Source organism: Gadus morhua, chromosome 22, assembly GCF_902167405.1.
Source record: "Gadus morhua chromosome 22, gadMor3.0, whole genome shotgun sequence".
NCBI lineage: Eukaryota > Metazoa > Chordata > Actinopteri > Gadiformes > Gadidae > Gadus > Gadus morhua.
The window spans coordinates 3,407,638-3,425,836 of record NC_044069.1 but is presented as its reverse complement, the minus strand read 5'-3'; the positions used below and the strand labels follow the sequence as shown (position 1 = coordinate 3,425,836).

The 18,199-nt window shown below is 44.4% G+C and overlaps 1 protein-coding gene across 1 annotated transcript; it reads left to right on the top strand.

Moving 5' to 3' along the window:
• The first annotated feature begins 6,121 nt into the window (after positions 1–6,121).
• LOC115535446 (major histocompatibility complex class I-related gene protein-like) lies at positions 6,122–17,238 on the top strand. Its single transcript, XM_030346660.1, has 6 exons — positions 6,122–6,312; positions 9,653–9,919; positions 13,739–14,017; positions 14,800–15,099; positions 15,489–15,593; positions 16,358–17,238. Exons 1-6 carry the CDS (start codon positions 6,258–6,260, stop codon positions 16,510–16,512), a joined length of 1,161 nt encoding a protein of 386 aa, XP_030202520.1. The 5' UTR covers positions 6,122–6,257; the 3' UTR covers positions 16,513–17,238.
• The last annotated feature ends 961 nt before the right edge of the window (positions 17,239–18,199 follow it).

The following is an 18,199-nucleotide window of genomic DNA, read 5'->3' as shown; positions in this document are numbered from 1 at the left end:
TAATAATGCTGAACCTAGAATAAAACAGCAATCACTCAGAGGTTTTCATGTGTGGTTTATTGTGGTTTTTCTTCACATGAATCTCCTCCTATTGAGGTCTTGTCTCACTCTCATGCCAGTGTTACATGGGCCAGGGACTGGGACATCTCCCTCGGGGTCATCATCATCTGGGAGGTCAGGGATTGGCAAGCGGTACATAATGCAGATGTCGTGGAGGATAAAAGCACGGGTAATAATTGTACATGCCCTCTCAGGACTCCACCAGAACGGTCGATACACCTAAACCTTGACTTCACTACCCCGATGCACCTCTCCACAACACTACGTGTTCTTCGTTGTGCCCGGCTGTAGCGCTCATCTGGCTCTGTTGCAGGGTGAAGGATGGGTGTCATCAACCATGGCCTTAAGGCATAGCCACTGGCTCCTGTCATAGAGGACATTGGTTAGGGCAATACAGTATGTTTTTGTTTCAACCTAAAGTAGAATTCATGTGTAGTTCTCACCTAACAACCAACCACCGGGCATTTCTCCCTCATTAAATGTAATGCCTGTTCCTGAATTCATGAGAACAAAGGAGTCGTGGGTGCTACCCGGCCACTTCGCAACACGGTCTGTCACTCGTAGCGTTCCATCAAATATGACCTGTGTGTTTATCGACTGGAAATTTTTCCTATTTACAAAGGCCTCCTCCTCATCATTTGGTGCCTATGGAATTAAAATGTATGGAATAATTCATACTTAAGGTAACACTTCAAGCACCACGTGAAATGTTTTTTGATTCAAGCTGATACGTTCATAAACAGCATAAACAGATTTGCAAAAAAATTCAAATAAATAACATTATCTTACTTTGATTGCAATATGTGTCCCATCAACTGCCCCCAGCACATTTGGAAATCCGGCTATATTGAAGAACTGTTGTTTGGCTGTAATACATTCTGCATCTGTTGTAGGAAACTCTTTAAACTGCCTTACTCTTCTGCAGAGTGCATTTGAAACATCTCTGACCACTCTGCTAATGGAGGACTGGCTTACACCCAGTGTGCCCCCCACCACCGTTTGAAAAGACCCAGAGGCATAGAACCTCAGGGCAGCAATAATCTGCAACACCACTGGAAGTGGTGTTGATCGCCCTGTTTCTCTTTTCAGATCAACTGATAAGCTATCAGCTAGAAAAAGAATGGCTGGCCTAGAGAGCATATACTGTCTAATTAAGACATGGTCTGGAGGGCTAGTGGATTCTCTCCCTAGCCGCCACCCAAAGAACTTCCATCTAAAAGTAATAATAGTAAGGACATGGTTTCAGTAACTTGGCCTACTTAAAAACATATGTTCATAGTGATTTATTAACCGATGTAAGTCGCTTTGGATAAAAGCAACTGCTAAATGCCCTAAATGTAAATGAAGTAGAACACACATCAATAACTGTCTCCATGATTTACTAAGAGTGCATTGTAGTGTAATCAACAGGCACACATGTCACACAGACTGAAGTGTCCATTTCAACTATATGTCAACTGCCAAAATAAGCTCTATGTAATAGGCTACATTAGAAAAATATATATAAAAAATACTCTGACCCACTTAAATTACAAATACATTGTCTAGGACTACCAAATACTAAATAAATAAATAAAAATGTCCTACAAAGTTGTTGAAGTAAATACATATCAAGACTTACCTTTTCACTGCAGCTGGTTTAAGAATGGTGAGGGCTTCTCTTAAAGTAGTGAAGAAACTTGAGAAGAAATGCAAGAACTTTGTCTTCAAGAATCTCATTTGTTCTTAAATACTTTCTTAGGAAAAAACGTAGGAACTTAGGAAAAAAATTAAGAAGAAAGTTGAGAAAAAAGTTAAGAAAAAACAAAGAAATTATTCAAGAATATCAAATCTTCTTATATTTTGTCTTAAGAACATAGTTAAGAAAAAAGTGCTACTTAAGAACTTTTTTCTTCTTTCGTCTCCCTCAACAGCACTGGAACAGAACCGGACCCCCGGGGCCAAAGGAAACATTGACCTCAATTCAATGTCTTTTGTCAGCAGGTTCCATAACATTGTATTAGCTGAGTTAAAAGCTACAATGTTACGTTTGTCGATTATGTAAGCTGGATTTAAAGAATATAGTTGCAGGCTACATATTTTAAATTTGTCCTTTCAACATGCATCTTATTTGTAGCAATAAAATAATGCAATTAAGTTAAATTGATTAAAACATAAGGTTCTCATCCACATCATTTTTTACTAAGTTGTTTATACATATAATTGAATCATAATTCTAGTATGTCAAAAGGTTCCACAGAAATTTATTTGATGAAACTCGCATATTTTGTTCATTTGGTTTATTGACCAACACAACACTGATGCAGTTATCATCGCGGGGCACTTGGTACACAAAAAAACCATACATAAACATCTTCGGCACATTATTAGGCAACGTTTTGGAGCAGCAAAGTACAACACCATTGTTTGTAAACTGCCTTGTTGCAGCATAGAAATCCCATCAAAACTTGCCTTGATTTGACAATATTATGGTCTAACAATAAAACAGGCTTTTCATCTTTTGTAAAAGTATAATTAAGGTGTGACATAATTTATGTAACAACACCGCTTTTTTAACAAAACACTTGCCACTGTCAACATTTATTTTAGCATTGCGGGGGGGGAAAACCTGAGTTGTAAATATTTTAAAACCCCTCTCTCTCTCTCCCCTCTCTCATTCTCTCTCTCTCTCTCCCTCTCTTTCTCCCCCACTCCGTTACTCTCTCCCTCCTTCTGACTCTCATTTCAACAACACACACAAACATGTCACATTGTGTAGACACATTCTGTTAAAGTAGTGTTTCTCAGTGTATATGTTGGTCTATTCCACAGAGCATTCGCCATTCTGTTAAAGTAGTGTTTCTCTGTGTATATGTTGGTCTATTCCACAGAGCATTCAGCATTCTGTTAAAGTAGTGTTTCTCAGTGTATATGTTGGTCTATTCCACAAAGCATTCGTCATTCTGTTAAAGTAGTGTTTCTCAGTGTATATGTTGGTCTATTCCACAGAGCATTCAGCATTCAAACCAATGGCTCCTTGGTACAGTGTGTCCATGAACAGCTGTTCCTGCGTTGAGTCTGCAAGCGTCCAGTGGAAGGAAGAGCTTTTCGAGTACAGAGGAGGCATAACAAAAACATAACCACATTTTGAGCATACAGAGACGGTGCGCTTTATAAACATGAGCTTAATTAATACATTTGACTTGATGAGCATTTGACAGTGCTGTGTGTGCCAGTGTGTGTGGTCCACAGAGTGGTCCACACAAAACAAAGTTTTAAAAGAGCAAGGGTGGTTTGACGGTGATGAGGTGTGTTTTGAGGGCCGTTTTGAATGATGACAGAGTGTTGAATACCGTTGATACCATGTTTAGTGACCTGCAGCTGGACCGCGTCAGCGTGCACTACAACGAGGCCGCCGGTCAGGGGGCGCGCCTTCAACCTCTCACACGCTCACCTATTAACACGCTCACACGCTCACCTATTCACACGCTCACCTATTCACACGCTCACCTATTCACACGCTCACCTATTCACACGCTCACACACTCACCTATTCACACGCTCACCTATTCACACGCTCACCTATTCACACGCTCACCTATTCACACGCTCACCTATTCACACGCTCACCTATTCACACGCTCACCTATTCACACGCTCACCTATTCACATCCTCCACCATCCAACCTCTCAACCATTCACCCATTCATCCATTCACACTCTCACCCATTCATCTGTTTTGCTAATTCTCTCTGCTGAAGAGTATCTTCCTAGAAATAAGTAGATGGATACACGGTATATAGTTCGACATACATTCCAATGCAGTGGCGGACTCAGACTGTTTGAAGGGCAGGGGCGAAAAAATAAAAAGAGCACATTCTGGACTACATGGGGCCCCACCAGCGGACACAGTGGCTTTTCTAACTTGATGGTGTTTTGTTCCCCCAACGGAGCCTTAAAGGCAGCGCTGCCTGGAAGGTCCTATCCCCTAACCATAGCAAGCGCTGCGTTCAAGGTCCCATTGGGGCCACTTGTTACATCTCCATGTAGCACATAAAAGAATAGTTCGGCTCATAATTTAAACGGGGGGTCTGGGGGTCCTCCCCCAGGAAAAAAATTGCTTCAAAGACACTGTTTCCCCTTATTACAGCGACTTTATAAACACCAAAATGAGTTGTTCACATCATTGTGCACTTTCACATTTTAGCCAAAGAAAGGAGGATGCCTGACTGCTTCCATCTTTACTAACATTTAACTAAAAATTAGACTGGAGAAAATTCAATGTGCCGCTACCGTGCAGTCATTGACCGCTGACAGCCAGCTACGGAAACATTTAAGGAAGTTTTCCTTCATGTTCAGCTGATAGCTGACCATTATCGGCTCTCTTGCACGAAACGACCTACATCTGAATGATCTTGAATGCTCAAAAAATGTATATACATTTTAAACGTATTATGCAAACTGAAAATATTAAGTTTTTCTAACTTGGCATCTAATTGCGCTTTTCCACTATGGGTTCTGACATACTCTTAGTCCGCTTTTTGCTTCGTTATCCAGTGGAGATTACCACTCGATGTAGCTGTTTGTCATGGCGACGCCACATGAAAGCAACGCCTCGCATTCCCCGTTCGTCAGCTACCAAAGAGAGGAATGTCTGCACCTCAATAGCGAACCACAACATGTTTTTTTCGGTTTGCCATATTCTTGCTCCAGAAGGCACATCATCATCATCAGGGGCAACCTAGAGCACTCATTAATTTTCGTTCATGTGTAAAGGGCAGCCAATAAGGCACTTTCTCTCATTTTCACCACCATAGAGGGCACTTTAGCACACTTTTTCAACCATGGGGGCACCAGACGGGCAGAAGGGCACTAGAAGGGCACTATAAGGACCAGACGAGCAGAAGGGCACTAGAAGGGCACCAGACGGGCAGAAGAGCACTAAAAGGGCACTATAAGGACGAGACGAGCAGAAGGGCACTATCAGGGCAATAGAAGGGCACTAGAAGGGCACTAGAAGGACCAGACGGGCAGAAGGGCACTATCAGGGCACTAGAAGGGCACTATCAGGGCACTAGAAGGGCACTAGAAGGGTGCTAGAAGGGCACTAGAAGGGCACTAGAAGGGCACTAGAAGGACCAGACGGGCAGAAGGGCACTATCAGGGCAATAGAAGGGCACTATCAGGGCAATAGAAGGGCACTAGAAGGGCACTAGAAGGGCACTGCAAGGGCACTAGAAGGGCACTAGAAGGGCACTAGAAGGACCAGACGGGCAGAAGGGCACTATCAGGGCAATAGAAGGGCACTATCAGGGCACTATCAGGGCACTAGAAGGGCACTAGAAGGGTGCTAGAAGGGCACTAGAAGGACCAGACGGGCAGAAGGGCACTTGAAGGACCAGACGGGCAGAAGGGTACTATCAGGGTACTAAAGGGGGCACTAAAAGGGCACCAGACAGGCAGAAGGGGACTATAAGGGCACTCATTAAGGCACGTCATTGAATTTTCTTGTTCTAGAGGGCACATCATCATAATTTATTGTATGAAGGAGCACCCTAGAGGGCACCAAATCACGTTTTGCACGTGAAATGGGCAGCCAATAAGGCATTTCCTCTCGTTTTCGACACTCTTGAAGTGCACTTTAGCGCGCTTTTTCAACCATTGAGCCACGAGGGGGGGGGGGGCAGGGGGGGCGGTCGCCCCCCCTGCCCCCCCCCCCCCCCCTGAGTCCGCCACTTTTCCAATGCATCGACCGTGGAGTAGTTCTCCTTGATAAATGACTTCTGGGATTTATTAATGGGTCCCGAGACTGGATGCGTGATGGTTCATTATTTGATGTTATACTCCCCCCTACAGGTCACACTGAAGTACCACATGAGAAGTCACACCGTGTCATAAGAAAAAACCACTAGCGATTCGTCTAACCTTATGAACAGCAGAATACTTTGTTCCAAAGAAGTATTAGAAAACAAATACTAATTTCTGTGTGTGTGTGTGTGTGTGTGTGTGTGTGTGTGTGTGTGTGTGTGTGTGTGTGTGTGTGTGTGTGTGTGTGTGTGTGTGTGTGTGTGTGTGTGTGTGTGTGGGTAAGAGTTAGTTTCACTTTGAAGTTCTCCTCTTTGAATTCCGCATGTTTCCTGGTCAGTGCGTCTGATGATGGACTCGGAGTCACGTCTCTGCGGATAATCTCCTCGAGCTGTTCTTCTGAATACATCGATATGAAGGCGCTGATAGGGCTGCTGCTTTTGGTCTTTGGTCACGGTGTGTCCTCAGGTAAGACTGAGTAAAGTTTTTACTTTTCAAAACTATCCTTCCAAAATGTTTGGTTCATGGTCCCTGAAGAGACGATGCTTAGATTCCCTAATTTGGTTGAAAAGCATTTGAGTATCCTCTCTAATGAGTTAAATTAATCCACAACATGATTCAGCTTTTACTGTGAGTATTTAAACTAATGTAAGAACATTTATTCTGAATTCGAACTGTGAGAACGAAACCAGTGCACTGGTTTGATGATGTCGTTCCCAAATGTACAATCTATTATCAGAACCAAACATTAAACTACAGTTAGGAGAGACTCCGTGTACGTTAAGCAGTGGCGGATTTAGCAAATTGGGGGCCCAAGGCGACGATATGTATGGGGCCCACCTCATTCGATCTTTAAAACAGAACAGAGAAAAAAAAATATATATCACGTTTGTACTGTTGTGTGGTTCTCTAATAGACAGGGTTATTTTCTTCCTTCATTTCTTGTCAATGAGTCATCTTGTTGGGTTGGGTTCTTCTTGTGTTTCTTCCTTCATATCTTGCTAAACCCTTTACAGGCTGCAATTCAGAAAGGGGCCAAGGCAAGGTGGCACACACAGACATACACACCACACACACACACACACACACACACACACACACACACACACACACACACACACACACACACACACACACACACACACACACACACACACACACACACACACACTATATAAGCAATGTCAGAGACTGTTTTTAAGTTTAAAGCCTACAACAATGATTCATGTAATGTGTTTTAAAAATAATTATTTAGTTTTTAACTATTTTTTGTGTTTTGTGTAGAAAATGAACGAGCAGTCTAAGTAAACAGGACTACATGTAGGCCTACATCAGTATTTTGTTAGATACTTTGATTTTTACCACTGTTTTTTGTATTGTTGGCTGTTTCTCAGTGTGGTTTAATATGTTCTGAGGAAATTGACGGAAAATGTTCTACATGACTGCAGCTGTTGATGGCCTAATAGCATTAAAGGTCTTAAACACAGTTTTTTTACTTCCTCATCTTGCTGCACCCTTTACAGGCAGGTATTCACAGTGGCAGATTTAGCAAATTGGGGGCCCAAGCCAAAGCTATGTACACTTTATTACTCCAAAATAAAGATGGAAAGTGGAGAACGCACAAAGTGTAGCAGTCCACAAACTAATAGTCACGATGGAACTAGAAAGAGAATAAGGTTTCAGATAACACCTGTCTTTGCCAAAATGCCAGACAAACCAGCACTGTTTATTATTAAGATCAAATCAATATCAACATAACCAGCAAGAGAAGTAGTTAGGGTGAACCCCCACAAACAGTGATATATTTAGCGAAACATCACAAACAGTCATATACTTAGCAAATATTGCCATGATGAGTAATTGACTTTGTATGTGTGAGTGAGGTTGCAATTGGCATTGCAATTGAGATTGACAATTCAAACATTCTACAAACAAGCCTTTGTACGAGAGAGAGAGAGAGAGAGAGAGAGAGAGAGAGAGAGAGAGAGAGAGAGAGAGAGAGAGAGAGAGAGAGAGAGAGAGAGAGAGAGAGAGAGAGAGAGAGAGAGAGAGAGAGAGAGAGAGAGAGAGAGGATAAAATGTTCTCCACATCACACGCTTCTAACAGCCCTACTTATTGACGTCTTCTCACAGGTCTTCACCTAGCGCCACTTCACAGCTAGCTGCTGCTGCTGCTGTAGCGGCGTGTTCAACGCTTTGGACGTTGTTGTTCCTGTCTGTGTCCCCAACAGTAGCCATAACAAAGTGTGTCATCTTTGGCAGCATTGCCAAATACTTTCCGGCGTCTTTTTTCATTTTTCTTTTATTTGAGCCGCTTGGGTAACTTTATTTCCTAACCCTTTTCATAACCCTTTATTTTATTATCACGTTTAGACTTGTCTTGCCTCATCTCTGCATCTCTGCTGTATGTGGCCAAGCGGCCGCATGCCTGTGCCTCTATGTTAAAACTGCCACTGACTTTAAGTCTACTTTGAATCCTAAGTATTATATTAACACTCAGTGATATCTTATTATTAACTAGTCAACGTTCTTTGAGAATCATCACTCACGCGCACACACGCATATAAACACGCAGACACACACTAATATAATTGTTATCATTGCTATCAATATATTATTATGAAATATATTTATATAATAATTATATTATTAATTATTATCATTCCAATGATAGCAATGTGAAGATAGTTAATATGCCGGCATCGAATACAGAAATTCACCAATGTGCTTATAATTATGACAACATTTTAATAGCTATTTCAATAATAGTTTATTATTCATGTCAGCAGTAATGATTAAGAGGCAGCAGGTTGTTTTGTAGTTAGTGGTCTGGCAGCGAGCGCTGTGGGCTACAGTGAGATGTTTGGATGTCAATAAGATCAAACTGAAGGTTCCTACATTACCTGGACGGCCAGGGGGCGGAGCCATGTGACAGGGGGCGGAGCCATAGGACAGGGGGAGCCATAGAGCAGGGGGAGGGGCCATGGGCCTTTCTGTCTAGAGGGATGAACAGTATTAACCTGTCTGTCGTAACCTGTCTGTATGTCTATAGTGATGTACAGCTACCTGTCTGTCTGTCTGTCTGTCTACAGTGATGTACCGTATTAACCTGTCTGTCGTAACCTGTCTGTCTGTCTACAGTGATGTACCGTATTAAACTGTCTGTCTGTCTGTCTGTCGACAGTGATGTACCGTATTAACCTGTCTGTCTGTCTGTCTACAGTGATGTACCGTATTAACCTGTCTGTCTGTCTGTCTGTCGACAGTGATGTACCGTATTAACCTGTCTGTCTGTCTGTCTGTCTACAGTGATGTACCGTATTAACCTGTCTTTCTGTCTGTCTACAGTGATGTACCGTATTAACCTGTCTGTCTGTCTGTCTACAGTGATGTACCGTATTAACCTGTCTGTCTGTCTGTCTACAGTGATGTACCGTATTAACCTGTCTGTCTGTCTGTCTACAGTGATGTACCGTATTAACCTGTCTGTCTGTCTGCAGTGATGTACCGTATTAACCTGTCTGTCTGTCTGTCTACAGTGATGTACCGTATTAACCTGTCTGTCTGTCTGTCTGTCTACAGTGATGTACCGTATTAACCTGTCTGTCTGTCTGTCTACAGTGATGTACCGTATTAACCTGTCTGTCTGTCTACAGTGATGTACCGTATTAACCTGACTGTCTGTCTGTCTACAGTGATGTACCGTATTAACCTGTCTGTCCGTCTGTCTACAGTGATGTACCGTATTAACCTGTCTGTCTGTCTACAGTGATGTACCGTATTAACCTGTCTGTCTGTCTGTCTACAGTGCTTCACTCTCTGCAGTATTTCCTCACGTCGTCGTCTGGACTCACAACCTTCCCAGAGTTTGTTGCTGTTGGGATGATGGATGGAGTTCAGTTTGGGTACTATGACAGCAACACCCAGGAAATAGTGCTGAAACAGGCCTGGACGGAACAGTTCTACAGAGATCATCCAGGTGAACTGGAGATGATAACTGAAAGGGCTCTGGGTAACCAGCAGGGCATCAAGGCCGACATTTTGTATCTGAAGAAGCTCTTTAACCAGACAGGAGGTAAGTTTATATCTGATGTCTGACCTCTCACATTTAGATATTCGTCATTTAAACCCAGAATAAAGTTTCACCATGCTCCCAAACTGTGTTCCAATTACCCCACCAGCTTCGGGGGGTGGGGGGGGGGGGTCAGCATTCCCATTGGGGGGGGCGATGGCGTCATTAGAAAGCCCTGCCTCTATATTCATACCTTCATCATTACACACTTACGGTGTGTGGCCTACATTCTTCTGAAATTGAATGAAATGCCTATGCCAGGTAGCTAATTCTGAAGAAAGAAACACATGCTAACAGATATCTTGGGGAAACACCAAACAACACCAACTTAATCAAGAAAGTATAATGGGAGGATTTTTCTCGATTGCTCATTCACGTGACCTGCAGGTTGGGGCAGCGGCGAGCTGAATGCAGGCCGCAGGCTAACTTACATGACAACAAGTGAACACTGAACCAACCCCACTGACGTTACAATATCCATACATCATGGGCCTACTTCGAACGTACACCCACAGTGGCGATGAAGGCTATATAACAGAGATGATTGCAGAACATAAACGCTATGTTATGCATTGACATAATGCCCCTCCTCCTGGCTTTGAAATCCATTTGCCTACTCCCCTAACTGAAATAAAGGACGTACATTATATCACTAAATCTAATAACTATAAGGCAATATATTATTTTGAACTAAAAGTAGGACAGTAGGCTAATACCACGGAGGAAAGAAATGACAAACATCAAGTGACTCAACCTAATTTGTTTGTTTATGATCTACAAAACTAGTTGACTTGCATTTTTTCACAACTCATAAGGAACCGTCACCTTGATACCGAAGCTCTCCTCGCAGCTCTATTGGTAGCGACGAACACACATAACCTGCATAACCTGCCAGTGCCGCCAGAGTTTCGTAATGGAGCAATAGTCGAGTGATGTCAAGTAAACAAAAGTCAAAAGATGCTGAAGGCACAGAAATGGTACAGTCCACTGAAGGGGCGTTTGAAATCGTATGACACTAGATTATTACTTTCATGATGAGCACGGATTGAGAAATACTACTTCCCGTAAGTATTTCAGTACGCGGGGCATTTAAGAATATTAGTAGCCCTTACCTCCATTAACTATGTGTCTTGTTACTTTATCTGTGAATTTAATTGTATTTTTATTTTGGAGTTAGACATTTTTTCATGTTAACTACAAACTTTTAGAATAATTTTCAATGATTCATGAGATGAAACCAACACATTCTCACTCCGAGCCTGTCGATTTTTGACAAACGGTCAGTGACTTTGGCTTCAGCTTCTGACGCAAAAGGATACCCTTGTGCTTCTTTCTTCAACGCATGGGGTTTGACCCGATGGCTGCACATAGAGACGCTATGAGCATTCATCCCATTGGCTAACGGAGGACCTTGTGCTGCTTTTTTCGATTGCAGGGGGTTTTCCACTCATTACAATGTAATCCCTTCATGGCAATATATGAAGCTATGAGCATTCATCCCATTGGCTAACGGAAGACCCGATGGCTGCACATTAACGGCGATTTTACAGTGAAATCTGTGACATTACTCAACACAACTACACCAACGTGTCCTTGTTAATTACACAACATGTATGGGTTAAGGCTATGGACATCAGTTGTCCTGTTTTGTGCTTTGATTGGGAGAAACAATATTTTTTTTGATCAGTGTTGGGTAGCTGAGGTCGTTGCTATAGAGACCACGTCCGTCCGCTTTGTTTGACAACTGTTTAACAGAGAGACCCTATCTCATCAAAATCACGTTCCCAGAGAACTATTCGGCATTCTCAATTACGTTTGTCTGAAAAACGTATTTTGTCCGTGATTACTTTTTATTGAACATATCGTAAATACGAATTCGTTCTCAGCCTATTTTTTGCCATTTATTTACAGTGTTACTATGGCAGAATAAAGAATAAATTCATGCATTATCATTAAACTTGAACATATGTTTTTACAGTATAGAGTGGTGGAGGGATGACGTATGTTGGCCAACCCGGAAGTGAGCGTCCCCCTGGGTTCCCTTGACAACAAGCCAACGGGTTTTTCCATTGGATTTTGGATGATTGCAGAAAATTGTGCATTTTTGAAGCACCTCCTCAAAAACTGAAAATAAATTAAAATAACTGTGCTCCAAAGAACAAAATGTAAACCAACCCCAATGTACCCCATACAAATAAAGGCTCCATGGTCATAATAATTTAAATATAATTAATCTCCTTGAGTGTGTAGGGTGGTATTCTATTTTTTTCAACGGGGCTGCATCCAGTCACTTGACCGTCATGGTTGCTATGGTGGTTGCTATCGACCAGCCCCTCTAATCCTTACATGGCTCTAAAAACCACGCGGCAAAGGAGCTGCCGTCCATTGTGTTGTTTTTGTCGTAAACTGGGGTCCGATGGTTAAAAAATAGACAGATATTCCAAGGTATCCTTAAAAGGCACGTTGGATGTTTTTATTTTCTGCAGTTTAGACTTCGTCTGTCACCTATTTTTTAAAGCAAAACGCCAAGCTCATTGATTTAATGAGGCAGGGTTATTTTAAACAATTAATTATGTATGTGTGAGAGGTCAGTCCTCCTTCTGAGTTTGCTTCCTATTTATGTCTAGTGTACACTCCTACTGTCCACCAGCACCCCCCCCCCCGCCCCTCCCCATATGGATTTGGAGAATTGTTGCCACGTCCAAGTGGTGGTGGTATCATATACAGTATATGAAAGAGGTCATTCAATTATAGGCCTACTACAATGATCAATTAGGATGCCGAAGCCCTAAAGGAAGTAATGCAATAATGCAATAGGTGACTGAGTAAGCTATACCTTGGGGTCCCTTATATATCAAAGGGGGTCTCAAATGACGTATACGCATCAACCTGTGGCTCCAGCCCTACAGGAAATGACTCAGCAAGTGCTCCATCTCGTTACACCTCACCCAGCGGCTCGCTTTCAAGATTTTGGCCTGAAGTTCTTCCCAGACCTACACCCTAGCCATCCAACACGCATATCTGAGAATCAGGCCTCTCTTTAATGATGACAAAAAGTTCTGAGAGAAACACACATTAACTTTTTGTTATCTCATAAGCGACGTGGTGCCGGCTCCTTTTGACCTTTTGACCCCAGACTTCAAAAACGTGGCCACAGGCCAGCTGTGTCTACACACCTTAAGCCACAAATGTATACCTCCATCCCACAAAAAATGGGGACTAGAAACTAACCTCTGTCTTATGTACATTTACTGTACTTTTGGAGGTCACGCCCCTTTTCCGGCCTTTTCGAGATAGCTAGGGATGCTAAAATGTTTACAGACATTTCCCGGGGCCTCGAGAACGACATATCCGAGATTTGGAGTTCTAGCCCTTAGAGAAAAAAAGAAAAGTTTTCCCAAATGGACTGTCATTTGGACAAAGCCCCTCAGAAGTGTTGCCTGCAAGTCCTAATGGTTCAGAATGTGGTGGAAAAACAGTTTTTGAGATAGGAAGGTCCTACCGCCCTGAAATTTGAATACCTTATTCTAGGGCCTGGTACCCCCGCACCGAAACTTGGCCCGGTCGAACCCCGAGGGCAGGAAGGGGTCAGACCGGAATGTTCATATGGTTTGTGTGTGTCTGTGTTTATTTAATGTTAATGAAGAATAAAATACAAGTAATCTCACCCTTTCTCTCTCCCTCCTCTCTCTCTCTCTTTCTCTCTCTCTCTCTCTCTCTCTCTCTCTCTCTCTCTCTCTCTCTCTCTCTCTCTCTCTCTCTCTCTCTCTCGCTCACCCCCCCCCCCCCCTCTCTCTCTGTCTCTCTCTCTCTCTCTCTCAGGTATCCACATATATCAGTTCATGTATGGCTGTGAGTGGGATGATGAGGATGATTCTACTGATGGTTATAGACAGTATGGTTATGATGGAGAGGACTTCATGTCGTTGGACCTGAAGACCCTGACCTGGGTCGCTGCAGTACCTCAGGCTGTCTCCGACACACAGAGATGGAATGAGGATAAAGCTCGATTACAATACCAGAAGTACTTCTACAACAAGGAGTGTGTTGGTGGGCTGAAGAAGTACCTGTCCTATGGGAAGAGCACTCTGCAGAGAACAGGTAGAGTCACATGACCTGGTGCTGGGCGTCGACACACTCACGTCTCTGAGTCTCTGTCCCCCCCCCCCCTCTCTCGCTCTCTCTCCCCCCCTCTCTCTCTCTCTCTCTCTCTCTCTCTCCCCCCCTCTCTCTCTCTCTCTCTCTCTCTCTCTCTCTCTCTCTCTCTCTCTCTCTCTCTCTCTCGCTCTCTCTCTCTCTCTCTCTCTCTCTCTCTCTCCCCCCCTCTCTCCCCCCCCCCTCTCTCTCTCCCCCCCCCCTCTCTCTCTCTCTCTCTCTCTCTCCCCCCCCTCTCTCTCTCTCTCTCCCCCCCCTCTCTCTCTCTCTCTCTCTCCCCCCTCTCTTGCTCTCTCTCTCCCCCCCCTCTCTCTCTCTCTCTCTCTCCCCCACTCTCCCCCCCCACTCTCTCTCTCTCTTCCCCCGCTCCCTATGTGTTTCTCTATCTCCCTTATCTCTATCACCCCCCCCCCTCTCTCTCTCCCTTATCTCTATCCCCCCCTCTCTCTCTCACTCTCTCCTCTCTCTCTCTCCCCCCCTCTCTCTCTTTGTCTCTCCCCCCCCCTCTCTCTCTCGCTCTGTCTCTCTCCTCCCCCCTCTCTCTCTCCCTTATCTCTATCCCCCCTCTCTCTCTCACTCTCCCCTCTCTCTCTCCCCCTCTCTCTCTCTGTTTCTCTCTCTCTCTCTCTCTCTCTCTCTCTCCCCCCCCCTCTCTCTCTCTCCTCTCTCTCTCTCTCTCTCTCTCTCTCTCTCTCTCTCTCTTCCCCCCCCCCCCCCTCTCTCTCCAGAGCGTCCACGGGTGTCTCTGCTCCAGAGGAGCCCCTCCTCCCCAGTGGTGTGCCATGCTACAGGCTTCTACCCTGACAGGGTGGTGGTGTTCTGGAGGAGAGACGGCCAGGAGCTCCATGAGCAGGTGGACCCCGGGGAGGTCCTCCCCAACCACGACGGGACCTTCCAGGTCAGCGTGGACCTCAACCTCACGGCCGTCCCACAGGAGGACTGGGGGAGGTACGAGTGTGTGGTCCAGCTGAAAGGCATCGAGGACATCTCCACCCCCCTGGACCCCGCCCTCATCAGGACCAACTGGGGTAAGACTGGTGTTGGAGGAGATGGAGGGGGGGAACACATGTCTCACCCCCTCCACCTGACCTCATCACAACCACTGCCAGGTGTACCTGGACACTGCTGAAGCTACTGGGTAAACACACAGCTCTCAGGAGTAGCTCACTGCAGCAGAACAGGGTGGATTGTGGGTAAATGAGTTCTATGAATAGGGCTAGGCTCAGATCAGTCCCAGAGTGACCCTGAGCTCCAGAATAGATTATAGAGGAATAGTTACACTGACGTTGTGTTAGTCGTGTGTGTAGCATCACGTGACGTTGACATGTGGTTCAATGATGGAGGGATGGAAGGGAGAGAGTCTCTGTCCATCATCTATTATTACACGACTGATTGTATTTGTTTGATGTACCTTCAGAGGTCCAGAGTGGCCTCACCATCCCCATCATCATTGGGTTCGTTGTTCTCCTCCTCGCTGCTGCTGCTGCTGCTGTTGGAGTCTTTGTGTACCAGAAGAGGAACGGTGAGAGGATCAAACTATCCAGGTGGACAAACACCTGATCTCCACCTGCTCCTACTTCCTGTCCCCTTCCTACGATCTGATTGGTTGTCTTTACCCACTGGTGGTCTGGTGGTAGAAACCTCTCCACCTCTGAATGATGAACCTCCTCCAATGTCCACTGAGATGTTGTGGCATTAAGAATATGAAAGTATAATAACATCAGGATATTCACCACTGTTACAACACTAAACATTTCTCTTGATCCTTAGATTCAGAGAAGCATCACAAACCAGTTGGTGATTAAAATGAGTGTTTACTGCAGTTCTGTTCTTATGATTAACACCACTTACAACACAGAGACCTTGGTGACTTTTCTAGCTCACTGGGTTATACAGCTCTGTATATCTAGATACATCTAGCTCACTGGACTATACAGCGCTGTAGATGTATTTACATCTAGCTCACTGGACTATACAGGTCTATAGATCTAGATACATCTAGCTCACTGGACTATACAGCTCTATAGATCTAGATACATCTAGCTCACTGGACTATACAGCTCTATAGATCTAGATACATCTAGCTCACTGGACTATACAGCTCTATAGATCTAGATACATCTAGCTCACTGGACTATACAGCTCTATAGATCTAGATACATCTAGCTCACTGGACTATACAGCTCTATAGATCTAGATACATCTAGCTCACTGGACTATACAGCTCTATAGATCTAGATACATCTAGCTCATGACTTCACCTCCTCCCATTCTGATACTTCCCAGGTTCTGACACCAGCTCTGAGAACACTGAGGGGCAGAATCCGGCTCCTGAGGCCCGACCTCTGATCACAGTCAGTACTTTACCACTTTACAATACTTATTCAGAGTCATATGTTTACAGTTATATTTGTTTGCAGTCTACTTTATCACAGCGATAGTAATACAACTATTAACAGTACTTCACCACAGTAAAGGTACGGCCACACTGAACGTGTTACGCACGTTAGAGGTCTAGAAAATCAGCATTTTTGCACCGGGAACCATTGGTTTAGGCGTTTAGATGCGTGACACGCGCTAAAATACCGCGTTAAGCGCGTTGATTTAGGCATTTTACACACCTAAATAACGCGCCCAACGCACCTACTCGCGGAGTTCAATATTTTTTTCTTTTTACGCTCCTACGAGTGACGCTTATCCGCGATAGCCAATCAGCGTTGAGCTTGACCCGACGTCACTGGCAGAGAGACGAGGACGGACGCTCAGCAGCTGATAAGGAGCGCCTGTAGTTGGTGTCCTGACGGGAGATCCTGGCACCAACCCGGGCTAGCAGGTCATCAGACATGGCCCAAGTCAACCGAAAATACGTCTGGAACCGGCCGTCATCCAGGCGGAGTTCCTGGAGGAGGTGGTGAAACCCACCCAGCTGTGAGCGCCTACGGAGGATGTCATGCACCCAAACACGACGGCGTTTGGGTTTCCTACTCTCCTCGAACTCCCACAGCAAATACAGCGCAGCGATGGTGGTGATCTCGGCCATGTTTGTGGAGCAAAAGAAAAGTAGCGGGGGCCAATAAGTTTAGGGCGGGCTCATCTAGCTCCGTATAGGCGCGTTAGGTGCGTTGAACCATTTTTGTGACGCACAATGATCAAGCGGCAGGTTAAGCGTGTTACGCACGTAATACGTTCAGTGTGGCCGTACCTTAATAGATTAACAATCATATTTGAACAGTACTTCATCACAGTAATATTCTAACAGTACTTCATCACACTAATAGATTAACATTAACAGTCATATGTTAACAGTGCATCATCACAGTAATATATTAACAGTACAACATCACATTGATAATGTGTTTAATGTTTAATGCTGACTTGTACTTTCTTGCGGTTAGGTTTGAAGTTAAATCATGAAGAAGCTTCTCACGTTCAGCTTCCTAAACCAGGATGGAGTGGATCGCAGTTCATTTACAATCCTTACCAACAGGCTTGGGACTTCAGCTAACTAAAGATGCTATATTTGTTTAATAACAATGACATTCATACTTACATTTTGGGTATGGGATTTGCGAAACGCCAGCAGATTTTGAAAACACACAACTCAAATGGCCCTACCCCCTCTCCTTCAAAGCTGACTCTGACTCCACCCATTCCAAGTACATGGACGCGCAATCATGCACGAGCGCGAACACAGATGCGCGAGAGCGAGCCAGGCTAGCTAGGTTGGAGTTTAGGGTTGCTTCTAGTGCTACTGCTAGGTCCAAATGTGGATTAGCTAGTTAGCTAGCTCCAGTAGCTACCGCAGGATAACAACAAACAGAAGCCTGCTCTGGGTCATGAGCTTTGAGTATGTGCACGAAGGGGTCACTCGCGGGGACCGGGGGAGGGGGTGTGCAGTACGACCGTTTGATTGACGTACTTACTGTCCAATGCCACTCGGTGGTTCTGAAAATCATTGGCTGGAGTTTTTGGAGCCCTGCCCGTTCCACAGATGATTGACTTGTTTAATTTTCGTGTCAGTACTTCTAACTCAGTGGCTGTAAGCGGGTTATGATAAGGATTTCAAGTAATTTTGCAAAAATGGCCAAAAAAGAGAATTCCATACCCAACCTTTAACTTTATCTTGAT

Excerpts from the sequence above, each read along its gene's own strand:
- LOC115535446 (XM_030346660.1), top strand. The coding sequence starts at position 6,258 with ATGAAGGCGCTGATAGGGCTGCTGCTTTTGGTCTTTGGTCACGGTGTG. Across the intron at positions 6,313-9,652 it reads TGGTCACGGTGTGTCCTCAG|TGCTTCACTCTCTGCAGTAT; the intron begins GTAAGACTGAGT and ends GTCTGTCTACAG. Across the intron at positions 15,594-16,357 it reads TGTGTACCAGAAGAGGAACG|GTTCTGACACCAGCTCTGAG; the intron begins GTGAGAGGATCA and ends GATACTTCCCAG.